We start from the raw sequence: 27,577 nt of genomic DNA, 5'->3' as shown, positions 1-27,577 counted from the left end.
TGAGAGGCGTGCTTTTTTGTTTGTGTTTATTTTATACCTTGAGTTTTGCTGCTCTTTGATAGGGTGGCCCTTTGTCCGTTGAGACTTCTATCCTTATCTGTGAATCTTGATCCTCCTTTGAATTTTTAGTGTTTGTGTTGCTTGCGTTTTGTCCTGGTTGTTTGCTTTTGCTGTGGGTTTTTTTAAGGAACTTTTTCTTTAACTGACTGCTTGGTAATCTCTAAGGAGCAACCTGCATCATGCTCCTGAGCCAAATGAGCTGTTGCCAAATTTTGTCCAAAATAATCAATATAATTATTGACAAATTTAGCTGATAAATTTATTAGAATTGAAGTTAACAGGCCTCTGTGTTTTTCGAGGAAGGAGTCCTTTTCTTTCTGGTCCTATTATTTGTATACTTTTATTCCAGAGCTTTCTTTTTCATCTTCTTAGGTCAAGAGGATTTGGTTAGGCAGTCTGAGATGAGGCTTCTGAACCGAACACCTGAGCAGGAGCGCCCTCGGATCCTGCCTCCAGACCAGCGTCCTCCCGAGCCACCGGAGCCTCCGCCGCTCACCGATGAAGACCTTGATTATCGGACAGAGAATCAGCAGTTGCCTATAAGTAACTCTTCAGGAACAGATCCTCATGCGGGAGTGAAAGCAGCTCTTCTGCAGCTGCTGGCTCAGCATCAAGCTCAGGCCACAACGGAGGAGCCAGTACAGGCGAGCGTGGATTATCAGGCTAGAGACTCCTATGTAACAGGCCCAGACTACAAGGATAACTTTGGATCGTCGTCCTTCTCATCTGCCTGTTACAGCACTAGCGATGGAATAGGAAGCGGACCATCAGGAGTATTAGAAAGGAGGAGTTTCCTTGGAAACTCAGATATTCAGTCTTTGGATAACTACAGTACTGCTTCATCTCACTCTGTTGCTGCCCCTCCTCCATCAGCCTTTCCAGAATCCTTTCCCAGCTCAGTAACTGGTTACAGAGACATTTACCTCAATGCTGGCCCCATGCTGTTCAGTGGAGATAAAGACCATAGGTTTGAATACAGCCACGGCCCAATCCCAGTTTTGGGGAGCAGCAGTGATGCTTCCACAGGGCCAGAGAGTGCACACTCTTTGTCCACAAAGATGCACAACTATAGCTATGGCAGTAATTTACAGGAAAATCCCACTGGCATCAGCCACATGCATGGACAGACTTGGACTTCTCCTGCCCAAGGGCCTGGCTATTCCCAAGGATTCAGGGGACACATTAGCACATCTGCAGTGAGAGGGCGAGGCAGAGGATTACCATTTTGAGTATCTGTTTTTCCTCAGGCACATCATTTTTATCTGGAAAAACTTCTTTTTCTCCCCTAGCTGCAATTTAAAGCAGCAATTCAACAGACTTGAATAATGTTAATTCAACAGCTTTATTTTTATGTGGAAAAGGGTCTTGCATACAGTAGAAAAAAATTAAAAAATGCTTACAACTCATGCTGTCTAAAAACTAGATGACTTGATTGTACATGTTCACAAACTCTAGTTCTGACTTTTATTTTGTATTTTGGCAGTTTTAAGTGGATGCTAAATTTAGGGACATCAGCTTTTTATGGCACTCTTTCAGATCTTCTGAACTATGCACATTTGTGCTTTTTTTGTAAGTTTGGACCAACTTTTATGTAAAAAGAATGAAATTTTACAACAATCAAAGCAGGGCACTGATTTATTTGGTATTTTCTTTTTACAGAACTACTTTTAGTCAAAGGTCACTGTCAGTCTTTGCACTGCTTTCAGTGTTATTGTGGAAGGTGTACTTCGTGCTCATTTCAGATAATAAAACACAACCTTTCTCTTGATGCAAAATTTTATAAATATTTGGTCAACTTTTTTTTTTTGTCCAAGTGAAAAGAAAAGGGTGTTCTGGTAAAATGTTCTCTCCATCTCCCACGCTTGTTTATATAAAAACTGTTTTACTTGAATGGTAAGTGCCTTAACATGTAAGCTTAAGGTCTGCAAAAATTTGGAAGTACTTCATAGGTTGCTATGAACATAATGCCTAAACCTAGGTAATTAAAAAGAGAATTCAGATAATAAGAAGAAACTCAAGCAGGTCATAATCTTGTGGTGTTTACTTTACATGGGCCAGTTACTTAGAGACCTGATTTTACCTAGATAAAACTGTAATTTCCAAATTGAACTTAATGAGAACGTTGAAAGTGAGGAGAAGAATGAAGAGTGTAGTTTTTCCTCAGCTCCCTGTTGGAGTTGTATTAAGTGTTTTAGTTCCTCTGCCAAATGAACTATACTTTATATGTCCTTACCATGTGATGAAATAGTTTTTTTTTCTCTTAAATGTCAACAGCAGTAATTTCTTTACTTTGTGTGAAAAGCTGACACTGTTTGTCTTTTTACCCCAAGTACTGCATTGTAGGAAGTAACCAAAGGAAAAATGACCAGTATTTAAAGCAATGGCAAAATGTCTGACACTAGTTGTAATTCGCTGTAAACTTGTGATTGTGCCAATTAATTGATTTTATATCTGCTATCCACAGAACATTTTAATATTGGAATTGAGTGTCTCGGAACAGCTAGGATTATTATAGTTAAAACTCTTACCAAGAGCCACTCCTCATACTAATTGCAACTTCCAGCATGTTTTTTTTTTGTTGTTGTTTCCTCTGACAACAAGTAGTCTCTCCTGCAGAGAGGAGGTATGGTTATGTTTTGCCTGTACGTAAAAGGATGTCTTGAAGCCCATATTGGAAACAATTTTCCAACTGATTATCCAGTTGACAAATCGGTACTTTATGTAACTGAGTGTTTAAAAACTACTTTTTAAAAAGTAAAATTTCTACTTACACTATTACAAATGTCTTGTCAATGACTTTTTGGATTTTCAGGATCGAAGCCAAAGCTGTTGGTGTTTTGTTTCAGTTGAAAATCCTGACTCATTTATGGCTAATTGCCACACTGTAGAGCATGGAGAAACTCCCTTCACTAAGTCTGTATAGTGTTGGAGGATCTGGCAGATGAGGAATGGAGAGAGTCCTGCTGCTTACACTGTCCCCTAGTCTGGCAGTTGCCTTCACTAGACACGGTAGAAAATCCTGCCATCTGAAATAAAAGTGGCCAGATCAGAAACAAATACTTACAACCTGAATAGCCTGTGCTTAAGAAAGGCAAAAGTTTTATGGGATTGACAGTGCACTGGACCATATTTTTTCCTTGAATAAGGACATCCCCATAACATTTTTCTGCTAGTAAAATTTTAAAGAAAAAAACCATCAGTGTCATTTAGATACGGACAGTGTTGGCTAAGGCTCTTTGTTTACTAATCTTTAAAAAACCCAGACTCACAAATATATGCACAGATTGCTTTTTTGGGGTTTTTTTTGTTTTTTTTTTTTTTTCTAGAATCAAGCTTTCAAAGCTTATATGCACTTAGTTTCGCTAAAGATGTGCAGTCAGAGGTTACCCACCTGCACTTGAAGTGTAACTGCAGGCAGTAGTAGGCTGAAAACACAGGTAAGTTCAAATGGAAAGTACATCTCAGAGAACTAAATTAATTGACTTCCAATACAAAGATACAAGGAAGAAGTTGTGTCTCCTACCTTCCCTTTTGGACATAAATTTTCAAGTCATTTAGTTAGCTTAATTCGGTGTAGAGAAGTAGGTCCCCTCTGCATCTGTAAATGAGTGTGCAGTTTGCTTATGGACTGGCAGTACTTTCAGACATTGTTCTACCAGAATGGATTTCAGTCTTTGGCCACAAAAAAGCCCCCACAGCCCCAGCACAAGTAATCCTGACTCTGAGGAGAGAGGAGGTGCAAAAAGTAAGTGACTTCCAGATGAATCAAACAAAACTCTGGCATGCTGTAAGCAGATGAATACTGTACAATGACATTTCCCCAGCTTAAGGATTTTTAGCTTGTGACTTTGAACGCTGTATTTGCCTGGGACAACAGTGTTGGGATAATTTGGAGAGAAAGTTAATGTATTTCTATTTGTGTTAACTCTAAAAAGATTGCCTTCTCTGCAATCCAGGGAATCTTCCTGGCTCTTCTGCTGACACCTTTTCTCCTGGGCTGGTGCACATGTGGCAGGAGGATTGGTGCCTGCAGCTGCTCTCCCCTGGCCTGGAATTGTGTCTGGGCAGGTTAGCAGCTAGGGAACTGCCCAGATCTAAGGACAGCAGGCCCACATTCATTTGTACCGGACCTGTGTATTATCTGCCAACATTTCTTTTGAACTAAATCACATGGTGAGGTGCTTATGGCAGCATTTACCCTTGTGCGTGAACTCCACTCGGCAGAGTCTGTACTAGTTTGGCATTTTTACATCATGTGGCTCTTGCATTTTTGATGTAGTAGCAGACATTCTGAAAACAGCATTATTTTTCTGTGGAGCCATGGCTTTCATTACTTTCTTCCTCATTCCTTTGGGTTTATGTTTTCTGTGCTGCAATTCCAAAATGAGCTATAGAGACCTGGATACCCCAGCGAAAAGTAAGTGTTGTGTGTTTGTATTTCTAAATAAGTGTAATGAAATACTGTAATAATGGACTATCAAATAGCAAGTGCTTCATTATTTATATTAAGTCATCTTTAGCCATACCAAGAGGAAGAAAGTGAGCATGACTGAACTGCTAATGACCATGACTTAAAACACTTAAGACAATTATTATGCTTAAATTCAGCCAAAGGAAAAGGAAACTGCTTTTATGGATCTCTAGTCGTCATTATCCTAAACAGAATGAGCAGTGCTAGGGAAGAGATAAAAAAATACATGTCTCCTTAAATGCTATTTTAATTTCTTGGAAAAATAATTTTAAAATGGCAAACTTCTATATTTTCTTATGTTTCCATAAAATGTGGTCTCTTAAATTGTCTCCATCCCGCAGTAGTGTCAGGTGCTTTCTAGAAGCAGAGGCACTAAGTGCCACGTTTTAAGTTCTTACGATTTTGAGCGCTCTTCTTTTGCTTTCAGTTTTGGTGGAGGCAGTTTCAGTTTTGGTGAAGTTTATAGTTGGATGAGTTAAGTAGATAATTGTGTGGTAAAAACTGAAGTAGTGAAATAACACAGGATACCTCTTGTCTGCAGGCAAATTAGATCTTGGACCATGAATTCTGTTTCCAAGAGAGAAAAATGTCAGGCGTACTACTTGCATTCTTCTTTTCATTAATAAAACATGCAAGTGTTTTACATACAACATTTCTCCAGTCTGTTCTGTTATAGTGTTTTTTAGATGAGGAAATTTTGGCTATTACCCTTCTTGAGAGTTTTGGGATGTTCTGTATTTGCAGAGTGTGTCATGAAAATAAGGAATCACCAGAAAATTTATTTGAATTCTATATTTTAAAATAAAATTACCTTGGGTTGACTTAAAATCAAATTAACTTGCTTATCAGGGTGAAGAAACTTTATTGCAGGAGTTATTTCGAGACAACTTAATTTAAAATAAATTGTTATGCTTCAGCTTGCTTACTCTTTGTTATTTTAAGCCATTTGTATATAAAATGTATTGTGCGGCCTGTAAATAAAATACATGAAAATTGAAGTCTTTCTTTGTTTTCCCTGTCTGGTTGTCAAAAGGCATTTCAAAAGAACAGTGGGTTAATCTGAGGATGTTTTCAGTGTATTGAAGTTCTGCAGTTTTCTGCTGCAGTGCTGTTTGGAAGGAGCCCTGCAGGGGCAGGCGCTGTGAGCTTTGCTGGCAGCGTGGGAGCAGAGGTGCAGCAGAGCAGCCCTGGAAGCACTGATGGCGCCCCAGAGCAGGCGGAGTGCTGGGATGTGGGACTGGGGCTTTGCCAGCGCTGAGAGGCCGCTGCTTCAGCACCTGTCAGCTGCTCAGGACGGTGGGCGATGGACAACGTGGCTTTTTCTTTGCAGTGCCCGAGCAGACTGCAGAGGTGCAGTTATTGTTCTCCACCGCTCTCTTTAAAAGGGATGCTGTGCGTGTTAGAAGCAATGGGACACCAAACCTAAAGAGCCAGGTGTTTTCAGTGGTGAGTGAGACACTGTGAACTGAGTCTGGCTTAGGCAACTGTGCTTTGAATGCCCGAGGCTTTTCTTGTTTTTTTCCTACTGTATTAGTTATCTAATGAAACCTTTTGAATCTTTCAATAAATGTTATACCTCCATCCAAAAACATGGCACTTGCTGTTATCTTCAGGTCTCTTAACCTTGAGGCTGTGCAGAGTGCTGCTTCATCACTTGTCATTGGTGAAGTCAATAGATGGGCAGTGAAAATGCAGTTGGAAGTTACAGGGGCCAGCAGCAGTTACAGAGGTGTCATTTGACATTAGGCTGACAAGATGTGTAGCTGCAGCCCAAACACCTCACTCTGGAAACCCTGTTTTGGTGACAGCTACAGTTGAAGCCTGACCTTCGGTTCTGGGACAAGCCCAGGCTGTATTTCACAGGGTGTTGGCTTGCATGTCACAGATCTGGCAGTTGTGTGTAACCAGTTCTAGTTGTCTGCTCGGTTTTTCTCATGAAAGCTGTTATTGCAACTCATAACAAAGCTGTAACAAAGTTGGCTCTGGTTTATGTTGGAGCATGAGTGTGAAATGGTTTGAGAATGGTGCGGCATCTCTGTCATTGAGCTCTTACTGCCATATGGGTAGCCAGCTGTGCAATAAGGGACCGGTAATAATTCCAGTGGGACCTGCATGTCAGTCGATATCCTCAGCCGCAAGTAAAATAGCACCAAGTGAAAGAGGAGATACAGGCTGTTCTGCAGTTCCTTGTGTATCAACACAGAGTAAGGAATGGGTCTATGAAATTGGTGGTAAGAGAGGAAACCAGTCCTCTTGTCAAAGCCATGAATTATTGTCTGCTAGCTTTAAAGAACAATGCAGTTTTGCAGAAATTTCTTTTAAATTACCTGAACCAGGATTAGGTTGCTTCTATTTTTAAGGAATGCCTATAAAACCTGACAGGCCATCTGGATGAACAGGATTAGAGCTACCAAACTCCCCCACCATGTGGAAGAAAATGAAAGTTGGAGCACTTTGCAGTCACAGTGAGCGTGGGCAGAGAACTTTGTTTGACAAATAGGGTGACTGTTGCTTTTCCCAGTCACTTTGATGGAGCTTGAGGGTTTTGCTTTTAAAGTTGTTTACTTGTTAAGGCACAGTCAGAAGGACTTTGAGCCTTATGGTAATGTTTTCTTTTTCTTAATTAGAGCAGCCCTCACCAATAGGCAATACTTGGATCACTTCACACAGCACAGCTTCAATTCTTCTTCAGCAGTTCCTCTGGGGGCACTTTGGGCATACTATTGATATGGCAAATTCTCATCACATGGTGAATATACCTTTAATAGGACTTCTTGCAAAGAGGCTTTGTGAAGATTTTTTTTTTCAATATTAGGAAATACAGTGTAGAAGAGGCCTAGCTGGTTAGAAAGGGCAATACTCAAGGGTAAGTGTTGCAGAAACCAGCCTTGTACTCACAAGCAGATCGAACAGCTGTGTGCTGCCCTGAAGGTAAGTTGGGGGAGTAAGTGGCCAGTATTTGACTCGTGCAGGTGCCTCTCTGCTGCACTCCCTCCTGCGTGCTAGGCTGTGGTATTAGTGCTAGAGGACAGAGTTGGAAGCAAGTGTTTAATGCACAGCAATGTCTAACACAGGTGCCTTTTGTCTTTCCTCCTGTGAGTTCTCTTCAGCCCTGTTTCACAAATGTGTGGAGCGTGTCAGCAGGTTCCATCATGGGGAGCAGCACACTCTCGACAGCCTTTTGGGATCTTGGTTTGGCCCAGGTGGCCGTGGTCAGGATGTTCTGATGTGCCTGCCCTGCCTTTGGGAGCCTCTCCAAGCATCAATGCCCTAAGAGCTGCCAGTGTCACTGTCTCTCCCTGCTCTGTCTCCAGGCCACCCTGAGAAAGGAATGGGCTCACAGAGAACTGAACACCTGGCTTTAGGAGGTGATTTTCCCTGAACAGAGAGTAAGGAAGAGCTCATTACTTATTTATTTTCATTCTCCTTCATCCTTACCAACTGCAAAAGGATCTACGGGAGTGGTTTCAAAGCAGGACTCGGTTTGGTGGTGGTTTTTTTGTTTTGTTTTTTTAAATTTTCTGTTTTTCTTTACTGGTATTGCCCTTCAGAGAGTGTTTGGATGTTAGAAACTGCCTGCAAATAATTTTTTGATTGAGAAACTGATTGAGAAACCTAGACTTCTGCTTTACAGCTAACCCAGTATCAAAAAATGCATGGAAGTTACAGAAGAGGAGCAGGCCATTCCCTGCCTTCCTGCACTAGAGCTAAAATTAAAACACATCCCCATACTGGAAAACAAAGGATGATGTGCAAAGCAGACAAAAACAGCAGCCAAAGTTACCCATATGTGGTCCTGTAACCTTTCCTGCCCCACAAATATTCCTGAGAACTCATGTCATCCCTGGGCTGCAGTCCTTGCCCTCAAGACAAGGGAGACAGTGGACCTTCTGACTGCATAGGCACTTTCCTGCTTTCTCTGCAGAACAAAGATTAATTGTGAGCATTTTTAATCCCATTTTTTCTAAAAGCTGTTTGTGAGGGGGAGGGGGTAGGGAATGGACTAAGAACAACAGATGACACGGGAAATGAACAGGAGTCTATTAATGTTGTATATGAGGAGTAGTAAATAATAGTTCAAAACTTACCTGCAGATGGTTTGGCAATTCTGCATCAGGAAAGTATTACTCTAAACCTGGCAGATTTTAGAAGCTATATACATTTTTCTTCCCAGACTGCTTCTTCCTATGGGTTACAGATCCTGCTGTGAGACTTCCAAGCAAGCCCATATGGTTACGCAAGACAGTGAAACAAGACATTCAGGTAGGAGTAATCATTTTTATTTGCAAACTGTACTTGCCATGACAATGCTGCCTTTTGGGGATAATGATAAAACAGTCAACAAATTCAAGAAAACTTTGCAGACCTGTTCTATCAGAAATTTAACCCTATTTCAGCTTTTAGCATCAGGTGAATTGGAGATGACCTTCTCTTTCAGCTGATCTCCTGGGAAGCTCCTGTTCATTTTGGGTTTGGATATTTCTTACTAGTCTCAATGTTAGAATGCAAATTGTTTCTCTGTATTCAGGGAAACCTTCTGCATGCTTTATTTGTCTGTCATTTGTTGCTATCTTGCAACCTCTTCCATTGCTTTTTTTCTTTTTTTCCTTTTTTCATTCCTCAGTCCTGTATTAAGATTTCAGCATTATGGAGCTTTTGTATTGTAAAAACTATTACACAATGCCCTTCATTATGGGAAGCTGTAAATCAAAGCACTGAATAAGTATTTCCATCAAATTGCATTGGATTGTTTGAGACGCAGTCCCAGTATGAGGCTTCCTTCCTGTCTTGACTAAAGTATGTTTCCATCTACATATTTAGTCCATAGGACATGTTTGTGGTGGCAAAAGCAGAAGGGGAGTAAGGAGCATCCAACAGAGCTAAATATGGTCCATGGACCATGATATAATACGGAAGCTGGTAGTTTAAATTTAGGTGAAATCATCAATTTTCTACAAAGAATCTGGGGAGAAATGCTACGACAATGAGAGGGATCAGTTATATTCAGTAAATAAAAATGTTTAAAACCTTCTTCTGACAACATAAGAGGCTGCAGCTAACAGGAAGAAGTCAGGATTCAAATGCAGAATAGAAAGAACATCAAATATAGATGTTTCCCTTTGAGGAAATCTATTTCTTGTGTTTTAAGTGTGATGGATATTTAAAATAGCTCCTGCTATAGGAAATGATGATAACTGACCAAGTTTCTACACAATGCAGAGACAACAGCTTGACATGAAAAACACAAAAGCATTTGCTTTGCTATGCAGTGTTTCACAGGACATGGGCTCCACCCTTTCCAAGAAATCACCATTTGCTTGTGTGATGCCTTGACAAGCTGTGGTGTGACTGAGTTGAAGGATTTCACAGGACAGGAGAGGGAACACATCCACAGCAGCATTATTAAATTCATCAGCACATAAGCAGACACAAGAAATTGGAGTAGATTTCTTATTGGTAGGATGCTCCAAAGTGCAGCAGGGAAGGTGGCAGCTTCTACTGTTCTTCAGAGCAGGTCTAAAACTGTTCCTAAATGGGAAGGCAAAAGCTGCCCCAAGTTGACATTAAGCACTCTTTAGGTAGTCATAAAAAGCAAGAAATCAGATTTGTTACACTTTTACACCCTGTGCTTTGTAAAACATCATCTATATCGTGTGAAGTATTACATATTGCTGGAATATAAATTCAGCATTTGCACAGCTTGACCACTAGTAGAAATGCATTAACATTTTTAGTCTTGATTTTCTGTAGCTTTTAAAAAATAAAATACATGAAAAGACTTATAATTATGATGACAGCTCTATGCTTTACAAAGTGATGATGTCACTTAAAGTTCCTGTCCAAAAAGGGTCCCCAACCAAAAAACCCTTCAGGACCTGAAACCTCAACTCTGGAAATCAATTAGTAGATTATTTTTCTGTTCTGAAGCGTGGAAAGTTTATTCCAATACATTTTATAATACTGTCACAATTGGCTTTCTGACTCATGAATCTGATAGGCTGAACCACAGGAGTTTGAGAGAGCAGGTGCTGCACCAGATTAAGCACCAATCAATTATGAAGATACTGGTCATTTAAAAAAAAAAAAGATCTTGTTAAATTAATGCCTAGTGAGCTAAAGACTGGTTTGCTCCATGACAATTGCTTGAGAATCTTCCACTGGAAGGGGATATGCTTCTGATTACAGCATAAATCATTTCCATATGCAATGAAATTCAATACAGTAAATATTCCTTTTCTAAGGAGATTGTGACCTCCATTGCTATGGTGTTGTGAATGAAAACTTAAAACTGTTGTCTTGGGTTGAAATTGTTCCTGCTGTCATTGCAGATTTTAGTTCAGACTAAGGATGAAAACCAGAACCCCTGTTAACTTCAGCAGGGATTTCCATTTAATTCTCCAGTGTCAGAATTTCCCTTTTAAATAATGTTGGAGGTTTTTAATAAAACCCCCTTCCATTAAAAAAAAAAAAATGCATAATTTGGCATACTTATTTTGGCCATGGAAGACTCTCTCCTGGAGAGCTGTGAAGCACACAAACATGTAGGTTATCAAAGCAAGCATGGAGATTCTCATCTTGAATGCTTATTCTTTCGTTAAGAGCAATGTTTCTATTTTTATTCTCTACAGTAGATTTGAAAGGTGCTTGAGGAAATTAAGGAGTTCTTTTCAGAGCTCTGTCAGAATTTGGAACATTTAATGAACAGTTACAGCAGAGAGTGAGAGAGATTCTCACAGAATTAAACAGCTACCACGTATCACTACCATGTGTTGGAAAGCATGGCTGACTTTCTACTGGCACCCCTCCTTCCAGGAAGGCAATGCATTTGAAACTTGATCTGAAAATGTTATTGATTAGGGAATGCAATAGGAAGGGCAGAAAACACCAGGTTCTCTTCTGCCAATAATAAACAATAATAAGGCTTAAGCAAGACATCTCTTGCTATTCATTCATTTTCCCATATGCAAAATGTTGGACTGATAATGTTATCCCCTCTGAAGACTGATTTGCTGCTTAATGAAATAAAATTGATGTGTTGGTTTAGCTTTACATTAAAAGTAATGTTTACATCTGTAATGTGAATTTCTGTTTAGCAGGATATAGGGATTAAAGCTCTTTCTACAGTGAATGACTGTTCTCCTATTTGCTCAGGTCTTCCACACTTGCCTGTCTGGAGTCACTGAGAGGCAAAGTAATTAAAAGATGAGCCCTGATTTCTAAATCACATATAAAGAGGTTGTTTGTACTTCCAAAGAGAAGCACAAGAGATGGAGAGACTCCCACTAAACAGACTTTGCCTAGAAAACTTTTTGTTCAAGACAGCAACTCTAGTTTAGTGGTCTTCTTACCGTAAGCTTACTGTACTTCACAATTTCCTTTACACAGTTTAGGTATAAAAAAGTTTTGTCCGCTTTTTGTATGAAAAATAAATTTGGGTTGACACTATTTTCAGACAGAATGAATTGCATTTCTAACTTCAAAGTTTAACAAAACTCAAAGCCAGAAGGTTCATGAAATACATATGAGCCCCAGCACTTCATCTGCCTTTTTACTGGATAAAGGCATAGAGAGCTGGTGGCTGAAAGTGGCCTGGTCTGGAACTCCCCCAGGGATTCTTTCTATTCTTATGAATTCAAAATAAGGGTGAAGTGACAGCAAGCAGATGTCTGTGTTTACATGACTCCAGAACAGACCTCTCTGGAGAGGAGAGGGAAATTCCAAGAAAAAGCTGTGAATGGTTTTAACTCTTTCTGCCTGGGATACCACAAAGGCAAATCTTTAAATATTAATTGTCCTTGTTGTGGTTTAAACAAAACTGGTGATTTTACATGGGAGTTGCCAGGTGAGGCTCAGACATAACATTGTGCAGGATCTCACAGGATATACTTCTTTCTACCACCAACTGATTGACAGTGAGATTTGGGATTTGACCAAAATCTACGTAGCATTTCTTAGCAAAAAGTGTATTTCACTTATTGCTTTATGGATGCTGAAAACTCTGTATCCCATTCCCATACCTCTTCACAACTAGAATCATCCAAGTTATTGATTTCACTCACTCTTTGGGACTCAATATGTATAGACACTACTTGGAACTTTAAAACTAATTTTTCTTTACCATTTTGAAAGATTGTTAAAACATGCAACTAGTAAAAAGAAATAATAATAAGCAAAAATTCAATAGGACCTCAGGACAAAAATGATGAAGCAGGATTGTGAAAACTGCAGGCAGAAAAAGCAGATTGAAAGCAGATTGTTACAGATTGAAATACCTTTGTAAATTGCTATGCAATTGATATTGCAACATTATTATAAAAAAGATGGTCACAGGCAGCTCCAGTTCTAAGATTCACTGTTGGAAAAGCTCACTAGAATTAACTTTCTTGTCCAAGCCATCAGCAAGCTTAGTTTGAAACACATTTTAAACTATTCAGTCTTAATCTGTGAGATCTGAAAACACTTGTATTTGCTTTGTCGGAACCGGGGTAACAGTGATAGCTCAGAATCGAAAAATCTTCTTGTGATACACATAGCTCTGAATCATAAGTTAAATGTTTATTTTATAATAGATCAATACATTAAGAATAAAAAAATAATTTATGGATATCTTATGTCACAAAAGAGTGGAAGTCTTTAAGAGAGAAATATCTGGTTCAACTGAAATGTCAGCCACAGAAAGAATATTCAGAATTACTCGTGGAAAGTGACCCCAGAGAAAATGCAGGGCTTGGCCACGATGTTGTGGAGCCTGTGAAGAAACAGAGTGAGGGAATGAATGCAGGTCTTACCCTTCTTCAGCCTTCTACCCTTTTGTGTCCCTTATGGGGACACCTTTAATATGTCCTGGACTCTTGTCCATGTTCTGTGCTGACACTTTGTGATATTAGAAATGACTGAGAACGACTGGTGCCAATGGTGTGGTTTTGAGGGTGCAGACCCTTTCACCTGGCATTGTCTCCATGCCAGGAGGTGCTGGAGGGGCAAGTCGGCTGAACTGATGATCCTGATGAGCCAGGCCTGAAACTGGATTATTTATTTTGGGATGCTTACCTAGAGACAGACTAGCTGCTGTTTAAGCCATGTGCTTTGACTAGATGTGTTTCTGCTGTTTTTCTCTGATATATTAATACAGTGAGAATGACACCAGAACCTTGCTTTTTCCTTCTGCTTTCAAGCCTGAAAGCAGTTGCTCTGTAGCAGCTCTTCAGGTTGTTCAAAAGTGTCTATGTAGAATTTAGCACTGAAGTAAGTAGTGCTGGACTGAAGTTGAACTGTCTTTTCAAACTGGCAGTAAATGATTAAATATATTGAGTAGGAAAGGTCCCTAGGCAGACAGACAACCTTTTGATTTCTGCTGTCCACCAAACTCACTTATCTCAGAAATGCATATCTGCTTTCTTGTCATTCATAGATTTAAAAACAGTAATACATCCTGTGGCTGCTGGAGCAAGAATACTTGATATTTTTTCTTTAATGAGGTAGTTTTTCCTCCATCCAACTTGGTGTACCATCAATGAGGCTATCCTTAGTGAAAATGTAAGTATTTAAGAGATGGTTGTGTTGGGAAGCTACCAGAAAGAACTGGGATCAATGCAACACTTTCCCTGTGTCTTCTTCTTACACACTTTTTCTGTTGTCTTTTTAGAGTGGTTTTGCCTGTTTATTATTGCTAAATTTGCAATGTTTAAAACAGATTTGAGCACCACTTGTCTGAATGTTCAGCAGTGGCTTCTGAAGGGTGGCCACTATGGCAAGGTCATGTCTGTGTTTTAAAGTTCTCACTGCACATCTGACAACAAAGTCCACCACTCAACCAGTGCAGGCTCATTTAGATGAGTCAGCAGGGATCTGTGTGACTTTACTTGTTGTCAGAATTCTGTCATCTCCAGCAATGTCAACTAACAGGACCTGTAGGGACTGAATGTGCTGCGTGGTTGGATGACACTGATTCCATCAAACCCTCCAGCAGAGCCCTGAAGGGTGGAGTGAACCTATTCCAATGGAAAGGGTAGGGAGGGTATATTTATTTCCATGGAAAACCAAGGCAGAATAGCTTTGGGGAAGAAACAATTGAAAACTCTCTGGAGAGCAAAAATTAGGGTAAGACTGCCTAAGTTATTCCTCTGGATAGAATTGGGTGGGATTTTGTGTGTTAAACAACCACTTTTGGTAGGTCCCTTAAAACTGTTTGCTTGAAAAATAAAGTACACAGAGCCTTGTGGATATGTTTAATAATGTACTAGAATCTACTTTGCAAACTGTAAGACCATAGAGATTTGGTTAATGTATACTGGGATGATCTAATAGCAGAGAGAAACTAAACTGGGCTGCTACCAGTAGTATATTCACAAAATACAGACAGTAACTACTTCTTCCTCACTCACAGCAGTGAGGAGGATGACAGGCTACAGGACAGCCAATGTATAAAACACACAGCAATTGTTGTGAGAGGAAATTAAATATCATCAGAAAAAGCAACCAGATGCAATAAGTACCTTGAAAACACAGATTCAAAGGTTCTCTGCACAAGCTTTCTACGTGCTTGGTATTTTTAGAAACTATTGTAAGTACAGGAATGCTGCTGGTAGTGAGGTGTCACCAACAGTGAGACAATTTGGCGGCTCATTCATTTGCAAACAGTTATCAGTTTCTTAACCTGTTGCCCATAGTGCGCAAACAGCTTTCCAACATGTGGAAATTAACAACCCAATCATTTTCCTTAGTGTAAATTAATTGCCACAGAAATCAGGAGGCTATTAAAAATTTACAGACAAGGGAAACAGCCTTAGGAAAGTGAAATGCCAAGTAATCAATAGATTCTCAATGCCTTCTTATAGTTATTTAATCAAGTTGTACTCTTGGACCATTTGCACATGTTAATTCTTCCTTTTATCTTTGTTACAATCCCTGAGATTTTCAAATCCTGCTTCTTCTTAGCTTGAAAAAAAAAAGGCAAAGAAACTAAACTTCACAGACAAGTGATGAAGACAGTCTCTTTTGCAAACTCAACTGTAGGAATAGTAACATTAATTTCCAACATGTGTTAAGGGAATATAGCTCAAAGCCTTCTTTTATATTAACCTAAAAATCTTCATAAAGCCACAGGAGGTGATGGTTTAATTTAAGAACACTGCAATTGCTACTTACAATCCAATTATTGATGATGCTACTCCCAAGCTGGCAATCAGTGCTTTTTAAAGCTTATGTCAGCCCTGTTATTTGTACTTTATGCTGTGCAGTCATCCACAGAAGCTGTCAATTAGCTTGATTCCTCTTCCCTTGTTTTAGCAGCAGCTCTGTGATGCTTGAAAAGAGAATCATTTACCATCAATGTGAAACAGGTTTTGTTCTTCCCTTTACTGGTATACTAACAGTTCCATTGACATCATGTTCAGCAGGTTGAACTCATAGGAATTTCCCCATACATACAACAAGGTTTTGAACCCATTGACTCTACGGTAACAGCTTCTAACTACCTTGAATACACAGCAATTGGACTGTGGCAAACACTTATGGAGACCAGGTTGAAGTGCAGTTTAATACAGCATCAAACAGCATGGTTACTGCTACACAGAAGCAGGGTGATACATGCAGATTTTTGGTGCAGGTTATAATAGCAGGACAGTCAGCAGCATTAAAAATTTCCCTGTGGAACTGTACTGGTATGACCCCTTTTAGCTGCAGGAGTTACATTCTTGAATACAAATGTTTACACAACTAGTTCAGAACAACAGTGTGCAACAGCCACAGATGAGTTAAAAAAGGGCAGTGGAATTCACCTGTGATTTTACTGCAGAAGATGTTGATGAAACTTAAAATCCAGGATGTGCACTAACCAACCCCTGATTGGGTTTGGACCCCACACAGAGCTGGTGAAGCAAAAGGGATTACTATTTGTCTCAAAACAGCTCCTGGAATGGCCAAAGTCTAGGTCTAACCTCTAGGACAGGAAGGGTGGCCACACATCTGCCCAGCTGTCTCCAGCCCAGGAGGGAAAGATTTCTTAGTGTCATCAAGGAAGCAATGGGGCTAAGATAAAGCCTTTTTTGCCAGATCTAAAACAGATGAGTCAGCAGCAGTTTAAAGGGAAGGACTAGATTGAGGTCAAACATTCAAGAGTTATTTACTTTGTAAAAGAAAATTCAGAAGTTCAGATTGAGAAATTATTGTTAAGTTCTAAGTCAGCAAAACACATTAAAGTGAAAATGGCAGAGAATGAAACTGAATCAGTTTGTGCCTTTTGACACATACATACAAGAATTTACTCTAGGCAAAAAAAATTTTGGTTGTGAATTAATGACTGAATGCTGAAACTGCATAAATGTTGAGTGTAAACATAACTTGATTTCTTTCATTTCTTGTGCTGTAAAAAGTTGTTTGAACTATCTCAAATGATAAAAAAGTTTGTTTAGTTCCCTATGTCAATTGATATGCAAGTTTCTGAAAGCCTGAGATATGAAAATCATTACACAATTCTTCACCCATCAGTGTAGGCAATCTTCCCTCTCCTCTGCCAGTTCCAAGAAGACAGAAGGAAGGCAAGCACCAGGATTTGGGGAAAAGAGAACAGTCTTTACTCTTGAGAATTTTGGAAAATATTCTACAAACGAGTTTAATGCATTGCAAGACAGTCATGTATAAAAGCCATGTATGAATTTGAATTCAGAGCAATTGCCAGGCAGAGGAATAAACTGCAGTGCTAGTAAAAAGCACTGATAGATAAATGGATGACAGAATTTTCAAACTGTGACATCAGATACTTACCCATCCCAGCTGCATGAGCAAATCTTCTGACTTCAGTGAGATTACTCAGAAGCACAGCTTGAAAACCAAACATGCTATAAAAAATCTTTTCTTTGGAACGAAGGTGAACAGCTACTTGTAGAATTTCCATATAATGCATTTTTCAAATGCTCCCCCCTCTGATTTCTACTGAAGTAATTTCTATAAAGTTAAGAGCACATAAAGATGTCCTTAACAACACAGACAACCTGACTGCAAAAGTAGTCATCCATTCAGCTGATCAGACACATTTTACCTGCTAAATGTTCGCAGGTTTGACATTAGGAAAATGCTACATCTCAAGGCATTACTTCTAATTCTAAAGAGGAGGAGTTTAAAATGAACTTTTAAAACCTCATTTTAATTTATATTGTAATATGCTAAATTATTTAACAATTTCAATGCGTGTGCTGAGTGCCACAGAATAATGAATACTCCATATGATAAAGCTGGAATAAAAACCCAAAGTTGAAGTTTGAACTATTATTTGCACATCCTGAGGTCATTACCCACCCAGTGCATTGCTGCATTACACATGTCCTCGGCTGATTTAACTTCTTGTTACTGTTAATGTAGTAGTGATGCAGTTCAATTTTAAATACAGGAGCAAAAACAGCAACAAGTGAATTGAATTTCTGCTGGAAGAGTTACTCATGAGTTACACTTTAAAACAACTGAAGAGAAAGTCAAATGGACTTGACAAACACAAGGCAAACAAAACAGAATGGTATGGTGTATAAACCCAAACTTCTGAAAAAGAAGCTAACTTACCTTCAAATCTATGAAGTCTGTTGAAGAAAGAGCAATGCCCATATATTGTGTTGATTACAGAGGAATCCCTTCATTAAAAAGACATAAGCACTATTTTGTTTCACGGGCTCATGAAACAATGATGTATTTTGTGCTTTACATTTTATCATCACACGCTATTTCCAGAGTCATAGTGGTACTATGAAGCGGCTTCATTAACAAATGAGGAAGGGATATATCCTCTCTCCATCAGATGTTTGCCAAATGGTAAAAAGAAAAAAAGCTGGTGAGGAGGTATGTTCTTAAGCTTAATAGATATCATGGCAAAAAAGGCAAAGCTTAAATTGACTTTAAGAACATTATATTTATAGTTCTGAACACGTGTTCATGCATTTTACAGCTCTCCAACAATGACACATTTATATTTTACTGTAATTACAAAATTTCTCCCAGAAGCCAGAAAGGTGAATAATTTTAAAGTTTTTGGTGCTGATTCTTGACCAAATGACTGTAGCATGACTTTAGCAGCATGATGTACTTAAAATTGTTGAGTCATATCCTGAAGTGCACTGAAGCAGCAATTTAACAGATGACATAGTGGAAGGTCTGCATGGATTACACAGTGTTTCACAATTATTTTCTCAGTTCTCTTTCTGGAAGATATACCTTCACCGACGTCTGACACCTGGTTCCAGTTGATGCCTGGGTCAACTGCAATGCCAAAGTGGAAAAACCCATCCTTGCAATGTGCAAGGGCAGCTCATACTGGCTACTCTGTAAGAAGTCCCACCTCTAACAGTCTCTTTTCTCTCAGGAATCCCTCACCTTTCCTTTCTCCCTTCCAAACTGAGACTCTCATCACATCTAACTGAGAACACATCATGGATTTACTCTCTAAAATAAAATTATATTTGTTTCTCCAAGATCACCAAATATTACAAAAAATAAACTGCATTTCAATTACATGGGAAACGGCAAAGAAACAGGGCACTTGATTAAGCACATTGCTACTTTTTTTTTTTTTTCTGTGAGCTTAACAGCACCTGACAAGGTTGAAAAAACAAAAAATGAAAGAAAAATTTACACTTCAGTTTTCACAATGATGTTGATTAACGTATGTATAAATTCTACAACTTGTCAAGTCATCTCAGTTTAGCTGGTACCTATTAAAGAAAACAACACTGATAGCTGCCATTTAAGGCACCAGTTTTTGATTCTGGGATGAAGATTTCACCCTTCTTGATATCCAGCAGGCTTTATGTTCTCAGTTCTTGAGGCAGCCTTTTTGGATATAATACTAAAATAATGGACACACAAGTGACATACTTTAGACTGTGGTCCTAAGAGTACAAGAGACTCAGAACATTTGAACATATTAAGCTCCCCTCACAGTCTGAAGTTGTTCCTGAAGGCAGTATTAACCTAACACATCCTATGCTGAAACAGATAAAGAGTACAGAGGACAATTCAACCTCAGCAAAAGACAAGCTGCTAAGAACCGTTTAATGGGATTTCCTGTGCTTCTCTACCTAATCCTGCCTCAGGACTACAAAAATAAGTTTTGAGTACATAAGAAGCTTAAAAGAACACATGCATTTTGAAAACTAAACTAACGGTTTTATCTAACAAAGATTTTACACTCTACCTTGGTTTAAAAGCCAAGATCAACAAACAAATAGTGTTAAGTTCAACAACAAATTTATCTAACTACTGCAGCTGTAACATGGCAAGTTAAGAACATGCCTGCAGCTGGAACTATGTCTTTTTTATTCTAGATTATAATATTCACTCCTGAATTTAAGCATGGATCTTCCATGCAAAGACAAGCTCTAAAAAACTCAAAGCATTGCTTTCCTCTTCAGTATAAAAATATATCATGTACACACACAAATCAATTCTCCTGGCAATGATGCCTGCTCTAAGTAAAAATAAAAAATAATTGAAAAATATAAAATGGATTAAAAAAAGATGCTATGCATGTACTAATGTCAACTGTGTAACAAAAACTGTCACTCATTCTGTACAATTCTAGCAGGTGGATCCAAAAAGAAAATTTGCATTTACTTAAGCTTGATGTTTTATGTGTTCCTTAGACTTAAAATTGTCAATGAGCAGACTTGTTACTATAATCCAGAAATTTCTAATATTGATCCAAATATATAATATTTTTAAACACAAAAGCAAGTAATTCCAGAATTAAGTTTGTGACTTGAGTTTGTTCAACAAATTAAACTTTCCAAAACCAATACATTTGTTTCCTGAGATGGCTATAAGTCATGTTTCAATTTCATATTACACTGCAATTAACAAAAATTATTATGCACAAAACCAGATGTTAACTACACCATACAAACACAGAAGTCACCTAATTTCAGTGTTGTGAATTACTGTGTTAATGTGTTCACCTTAACAAAGCTCCTAAAATACTCTTTATACATTACAAAACAAGGATTTACAAAACTTTATTTTATTTCCAAGTTATTTCAATCTAAAAATGTTGAAACATAAAAAATACCACTTCCTAAAAGACTTTACAGTAGAAGGCCAACAGTCTGGCTTGGGAGAGGTAAGTATATGAAAACTTGCTTTAACAGTCACAAATCAGTCGCTGGTGATTAAAGAACACTGTTCTTCAGAGCTGGCAGGCACTTCCACATAGCCAGAAATGTAAGTTTTCCTACCACTCCTTTTGCCTCCCATACATAAATATATCCAATGCAATAAAAAAAGGTAGGATAAAAGGGTGGACATGTGATGAAATAAAAGTATTATCTAAGGTCTTGATTATTGTTCATCTTGTGTAAGTGTAAAGATTCTGTCCCAAAGTTTTCCTGACAAGATGGAACTGTTTGGCCTTTAAAAGTGTTAGCTGAAATACCTCCCTTTTTTGCCAGTACATGTTGTCTGCTCACTGCTGTATTGCTGGTTTATGTCTGTAACAGACACTGGCTCTAGGCCAGCCCATGGGTCCTCAAGCATTGAAGGTCTGTAATAGTTTTCCACATCATTAGAGACTCTTTTCTCTCTGCCATGCGCTGTACCAAATGGAGTAGATGTCCTGGGTGATCCCTTTGGAAGAAAATCATCAGGTAAAGAAACATTTAATAGTCTAATTCAAACTAAGAAAAAAAAATGTAAAAAAATTTTAAAATGTTTCCTTCTACTGCAGTAGAACTCTGAAGCTGATTATTAATTTTAATTACTATATCTTGCATCCTCCTCAGAAAATATTAACTTTAATGTATTTTACTTTTAAGTGATGATTTACCAGAATAAGGAAAAAGCACTACCCACAATCTTCTTCCAAATACTTTTTTACATCACTCTGGCATATAGCTGCAGAAAAGCAGCTCATGCTATTTTTCATTATCTGTCAACATGTCTAAAAAAACCCTGAACAACAAAACAGGGAATTAGAGGCTGAGGAAGAGCTGACAATATTAAAAAGAGCAGAAATCAAATATTAAGTACTTACAGATTGAACGCAGCATTTATAATGCAAATAGCTACAAAGAATTCATTGGGGGAAAAAAAAATCTTCTTTTAACCCAACCAGTGTTCTGTGAAATTTGAAAACCCATGACTTTATTTTATATACAATCTCAGTGGTAATCAGTGATTTAGTGGGTATTGGCTTTTGCAGGGAGCTTTTCATATTTGGTTTTTTTTAAGATCAAGGATCACAACAATTGCTTCTGTAAAGCTGCTACCAGTCTGCAGCTTAAAGAGTGCTGACATAAAGGGGCTTCTATAATCTTCTTCACCTGTTGGCATCATCCATTGTTCTCCTCAGATTCACTCCTCCAAAAGGTGAAGTTCTTAAATTGTTTTAACCAAAGTTAAGCAACCCATACTACAGATACACAGTAATCTCCAGGCATGCCCATTGCATTCTGTATGGTCAGAGCAACAGGATGCCTTGAATCTGGTTATCAGATTTTGTAAAACAGGATTAAAGCACTTGATTAATGGCTGCTTTCCCCCACAACCCAGCCACCCCTGAATTTTAGGATCAGCAGTGATGGTATTTGAATTTGACTTGTAAGCCCTAACATCTATGTAAATAGATCACATAAAACAATTTCTGAGCAAAACTGAGATATGGTGCCATAAAGTGAAAGACCCAGTGTTTAGCCAGAAGAATAGATTTCACTCAAACAGCTTGAATCTATTTCTGCTAACGTGCTGTGGCAGGAACGTGTTGATGTGTTTCCAGCAAGAACTTTTCAGGAGCTCCTGAAGTTTGACGATAATGGATACAGGATCAAATGTAGGAACATTAGACACAAATCTGTGTCTTATTTACAGAATACTTGTTCTGATGATTCTTTGCAGCTAGGTTATGTAGCTAAGAGGATGATCTCAACACACAAGAATTTCTAAAAGGTGGTGAATTAGAATACGGTATCAAACCCCATGAGAGTCAGAGAATCACCTCAGAATACACCTAAAAACTCTCTAAGGGGATGGAGCTTCCTAGAATAAGCTGACATGCTCTAGCAACAGTGACATTTATGTTAAGTGCTCACATTTGGTAGCGAAACAGCAATACCCAGTGCATTCTGTCCTAAACAAACACAAACTTTCACCATCCCTAAATTGCCACTTTTAATGAAGACCTTTTGACATTGTAAAACAGACTGAATGTGGAGCTCATTTATTGCCATGTTTAATCTGCAGAAGGCAAAAGAAACATGAGCTGATATAATGATCTGCAGTATTCAGGGAAGGAGCAAAATAATTCAATGGTAAGGCTCATTCATATGGATTTATTTAATAATCTTTAATTTCACTACAGTATGATGCAGGCCATCCGTAACATTGACATTACACTAACATTTTAGCATTTCTGAAATATAGGAAATTTATTATTCTGTAATACAAGACTGACAGCCTTCAGTACATGTAAGCATGTAGATTATTTAAGTTTAGAACACTAGGCATCACATGCTTTTTGCCCTCTGAATTATTTTTAGGGAAGAAAACCAAAATGTGATTATTTACGTTACAGAGCTGTGGAAAAGGAAATCAGCTCTCCCTGTACAAGTGAAACTATTCAGTGCAAGAGGCACTACCTGGTACCAAAGATAGCTTAAAAAAACTTTCTATTAGTTGTCACTTATGCCAACAGCATTTTCTCAACGAACTTTGCTTAAAAAAGTCAATCTATTCTCAGTACTTTTTCTCTAGATAACAAATCTCTCTTTGGAGTAGAAAACAACAGGTTTTAGTGCTATTCATTAAAAAATTACTGAGTGGAGTAATATTGCCTTGAAATTGGGGACAGTCACTCCCTTTATCAGCTTGCTTCACCTGATGTAATTACAGCCACTGGCACATGCACAGACCACAAAACCCACAACTGCACCATTTCAAAAGGGTGGTGTTTCTTTTACTTTCTGTAACAATTTTTGATCCATACCATTCCAAAGCAGCTGCTAGCAGCTAGTTCAATAGTTCCTGCTGAGTGCAGGGAATAAAACATTACCTCTAAGTGAATTCTAAGTGGAGATGAGAAATCACAGAATGGTTTGGGTTGGAAGGGACCTTAAAGATCATCGAGTCCCAACTTTCCACCTGAGGGCACAGACATCCCCCACTAGTCTGGGCTGCTGAAAGCCCCATCCAGCCTGGCCTTGAACAATGCCTGGGATGGTGCATCCACAACTTCTCTGGGCAACCTGTTCCAGTGCCTCACCACCCTTACAGTAAAGAGCTTCTCCCTAATCTCCAATGCAAACTTACTCTCTTAGAGATTAAAGGCATTCTCCCTTGTCCTGTCACTACAGGCCCTTGTTTCCAGAAAAATGTTTTCATAAAATATAAAGCAGAAGCACCTCTGTGGAAAAACCAGAAAGTGCTGTAAAATACTGGCCACATAAAGGTTGAGTAAGCCATTTCAGAAAAAACAAGCTCAGTATGTTTTTTCTGTTTGTTTCAAAGAATGAAAGCCTTCGAGCACAAAATGAGTAGAGAATGCTAATGGCATGACATTAATAGAACACTAAGGTAAACATAAACTCTCTTTTAGATTTTCCAATGCAATTTTAAAGGGCCACTTAAGACTTTAATCTCAAAAGTGACTGTACATCATAAATGTCAAAGGCACTGGAGTTCACTTAGCAGGATCTACAGAGGAGAGGGGACAATGCACACACCTCACCAGAAACCTGATGCTCAGAAAACGCAAAAGGGCTTTCCATCTGAATCTATTCACGGCCTCATGGGCAGAGATCCTTGTCCACACCTAGAGCAGATGGGATCATGGTTTATGAGACTAACTCCCTCTGTGATTGCCTCTACCGCCCTCCCAGGCAGAACAGCTCGTGTACACGCAAAGTGCAGACTCACACATTTCTTCAGCCCTGGGCAGAGCTACAGACATTCACCATCCTCTGAGTCTCTGAAGGAGCTGCCATCAGGCCAGTGCTCCCAAACTACACACAAGGTCTAAAGATGGAAAGAGGAGAAGGGAAGATGTTGTGACAGTCTGAGACTGGATTCAAACTTGTACCTTCTTTATCTCAAGCTTCTTACCTCAGAATGTAACCTGACTTTATGTCAGGTTTCTTACATCAAGAATGGAGCCTATGGGAAAGTTCCCATCCTCAGGGGCTGACATGAAACTGACTAAAACTAAAGACAAAAAGGATTCCTGCATATTCTTCTGCTCAATAAATTCTAAGGCAGAGTCGGCTGACAGGGAAGTGAGTTTTTCAGGAAGTTACAGCCAAGCCAATCAGTGGTCAGGTTTAATTACTGACACCTGGTGTAACCTCTGAAGACATGGATGCACTCTGAGAACACAGGGAGTTAAAAGCAGAGAACTCCCAGAGGACTTTATCTTTCCTTCTGGTCAGTGCAGCTAACCCTTTCTTAGACAAAGAAAACCTTGTGAAACACTAATTCTCCTTGATCTCAAAGAGAAGAGAGAGAGCCTGGGACCTGAGATGTCAGAAGAAAATGGGAAAGAATCCTAGGTGGGAAGAGATGATGGAGTGGCCTTTGGCTGGACTTTTCTTGTATAGCCACGGACTGAACCAATTTTCCTGTAACACAGAGACTGCATTTAGGGGGAGGCAATGGCCTGGAGGCAAGAGAGTGACCTGCTGCAGTGACACCATGTGCAGGAGTGAAGTGAAGTGAAGTGAAGTGAAGTGAAGTGAAGTGAAGTGAAGTGAAGTGAAGTGAAGTGAAGTGAAGTGAAGTGAAGTGAAGTGAAGTGAAGTGAAGAAAGATGAGGAGGGTGTGGTGGTGCCTTCCATCTTCAGGGAAGAAGATCTCTGTTCTGAAGACTCTTGGAACCAGGGGAGGTGAAAATGGGGGGGACTGTTGTCCCAAAATGAGAAGCTGTTGTTTTTTGGTACTTGGCAAAGCATCCTTAAAAGGAACCCTAGAAGCAGCTCTGATCCATGTGCAGTGGTGAGAGCACTGGGCATGGAAGGAGGATGAGACAATGGCAGATCTTCTCCAGGTGGTGCCATGTGTGACATGGAAACACAAAAGGTCTAAATTTTAGCTGAAATACCTCCCTTTTTTGCCAGTACATGTTGTTTGCTCACTGCTGTATTGCTGATTTATGTCTGTAGACTATGGTACAAGAGTGACTCCTCTCTCCCTTGATGAACTGAGAATTGATTATCTGAGAGGGGGTAACTTGACTGAGAATCCAAGGTTTTGTCTCATTGCGCTTTGCTGGAAATTCGGTGGGGGGAGGAGGAATATTTTGGAAGGTTTTCATTCTGAATTTTGTGTGTTCCTTTTATTACAGTGTAGGTTAAAGGTTTTTTTCTTTATTTCTAAGCTTGAGCCTGCTCTGCTTGGTTTCTGGTCACATCTCACAGTAACCATTTGAGAAAATACATTTTCATGGGTGCACAGGCACTGCGCCAGCACCAACCCATGACAGGCAGGCTTTGAAAAAACCACTTAATTGAACAGCCAAAGAATGATCTTTTAAAGGGAAATTAGATATCAATGACATAAACTGTCCCTCCATAATCTGCAGCACTTGGCTTTTTCAAAAGGCACTGAGGTTATGCAATCTGTTGGCTTCCACACCAGGAAAGTCTCTGTTGTTGTGCTGAAGACAATGTATAAATTTTGTATAGACAGTCAGCACCTGAAGACAGTACAAATTTTCTAATGATCCCCTTCCACCAGCCACGAGATTTCTGAGTTAATTGAATCATAAGAAAATAACAAAATACTAGTCCTCAGTGGACATGTGACAATGCAGTACAGGCACATTAAGATTTTACTAATCTATTATATTTGTATACTAATACAAATCTATTAAATGTGATGTGACTTCATTATCATATTTAATCCTCCAAGTATCAATAAGAGCACAAAAAAAATTATCATTGTACTGCTCGTGTCATTTGTTACACTTTTAAGGCTTCTCTAATATTGCATAAAGCCAGTTATATACATAAAGCTGTTCTCCTAAGAACTGCCATCCCTGTGTGCATTTCCAGTCACATGCCACAACTAACACAGCTGGAAAAAGGCTTAACTCATAGAACCTGCTGTTGTTGGCTTTCAGGGAGCTTTCGGGGCAAAGCAAAGACTTTAAAATGCGAGTCTACTACCACAACAGATGCTATTACTTCTGCTTAAAGGACCCTCAGCTTAATTCTCATTAGGGGATCACTCCTTTTCTCTGTCCGTGTCCCTGGAAACTCCGTGTGGATAGGGTAGCTCCCACGATGGACGACAACCCGGGCAAAGCAAACGCACATCGCCCTTCACCACCGCATTAAAGAAAACTGATCAGAGGGAGGAAAGGAAGGTGACTGCTGTCGTTTTGGCCGGTGTTTAATTCTCTACCTTCATATGCCAGAGTATGAAAAAGCAAGCTGCGCCAGCCTAGGGCCCTCTTCCCTTTCCTCATCTCACAGCTGCCGGTGCTCTGTCCGTCCTCTCTACCGCGGGGGAATGGGCGGGGGAAGAGCTGATGTTGCCCAGTGAGGTTCAAGCCTCGCTCTTCCCTGAAAATCCTGCCGGCGGGTGGATACTGCGCTGACACCAGGCCCCGGTGTGCCTTCCCGCAGCGGGCTACGGGCCTCGCTTCGAAGCAGCAGCAGCAGCTCCCTCCCTCTCTCTTTGCCTCCCTCTTTCCTTGCTCCCCGTGTCCCTCTTGGCCTTGCCCCATACCTGGAAGTGCCTCTGGAAGCCGCCGGGCGAGCGCTTGTGCTGCGGCGGCGGGTGCAGAGGCGCCCCGGCCAGGGACGCGCCGCCGTACGGAGCCGGGTACCGGGGGCTGACGCTCTGCGGCCTGCGCGGGGTCTGCGCCCCCGGCGAGGGGCTCCCGAAGCGCCCGTGGAACCCGGCGCCGCGGGGCGAGAGGCCGCTGCCGTAGGGCCCGGGCCGGTGGCCGTAGGGCGGCGTGCGGTGGGGGCTCCCGTAGCCCTGCGGAGAGGGCGGCAGGGGTCCTCCGCCGGAGGGAGGGCTCCGGAAGCCGCCACCCGCGTAGGGAGGTGTCGGTGCGCGGAATCCCGGCCGGTACAT

At 39.9% G+C, this 27,577-nt stretch overlaps 2 protein-coding genes across 7 annotated transcripts in view; one reads left to right on the top strand and one right to left on the bottom strand.

The window, feature by feature from the left end:
• CDK13 (cyclin dependent kinase 13) overlaps positions 1–5,529 on the top strand; it is a 46,602-nt gene extending 41,073 nt beyond the window's left edge. For all 5 annotated transcript variants that reach the window (XM_074541505.1, XM_014267018.3, XM_014267019.3 and 2 more), the window contains exon 14: positions 433–5,529. In XM_074541505.1, coding sequence (XP_074397606.1) covers positions 433–1,289 — 857 coding nt within the window. In that variant the 3' untranslated portion in view covers positions 1,290–5,529. The remainder of the gene's footprint in view (positions 1–432) is intronic.
• LOC113459266 (M-phase-specific PLK1-interacting protein) lies at positions 2,585–27,577 on the bottom strand. Of its 2 annotated transcripts, XR_012580485.1 has the most exons (3): positions 27,224–27,577; positions 15,680–21,133; positions 2,585–13,280 (listed from the first exon to the last, which is right to left on the bottom strand). XR_012580485.1 is itself a non-coding variant. In XM_074541602.1 (2 exons), exons 1-2 carry the CDS (start codon positions 27,575–27,577, stop codon positions 20,930–20,932), a joined length of 558 nt encoding a protein of 185 aa, XP_074397703.1. In that variant the 3' UTR covers positions 2,585–20,929. The 2 variants fall into 2 exon arrangements, 1 of the variants encoding a protein (XP_074397703.1); XM_074541602.1 differs by having other exon boundaries at positions 2,585–21,133.

The sequence above is a fragment of the Zonotrichia albicollis genome, chromosome 1 (assembly GCF_047830755.1).
Source record: "Zonotrichia albicollis isolate bZonAlb1 chromosome 1, bZonAlb1.hap1, whole genome shotgun sequence".
NCBI lineage: Eukaryota > Metazoa > Chordata > Aves > Passeriformes > Passerellidae > Zonotrichia > Zonotrichia albicollis.
The sequence above is the reverse complement of the archived record's forward strand: the minus strand, read 5'-3'. Positions and strand labels throughout refer to the sequence as shown.

Coding starts and splice junctions, on each gene's coding strand:
- LOC113459266 (XM_074541602.1), bottom strand. CDS start 27,577: ATGTACCGGCCGGGATTCCGCGCACCGACACCTCCCTACGCGGGTGGC. Junction 21,134..27,223: donor GCTTCCAGAGGCACTTCCAG/GTATGGGGCAAG, acceptor TTTCTTCCAAAG/GGATCACCCAGGACATCTAC.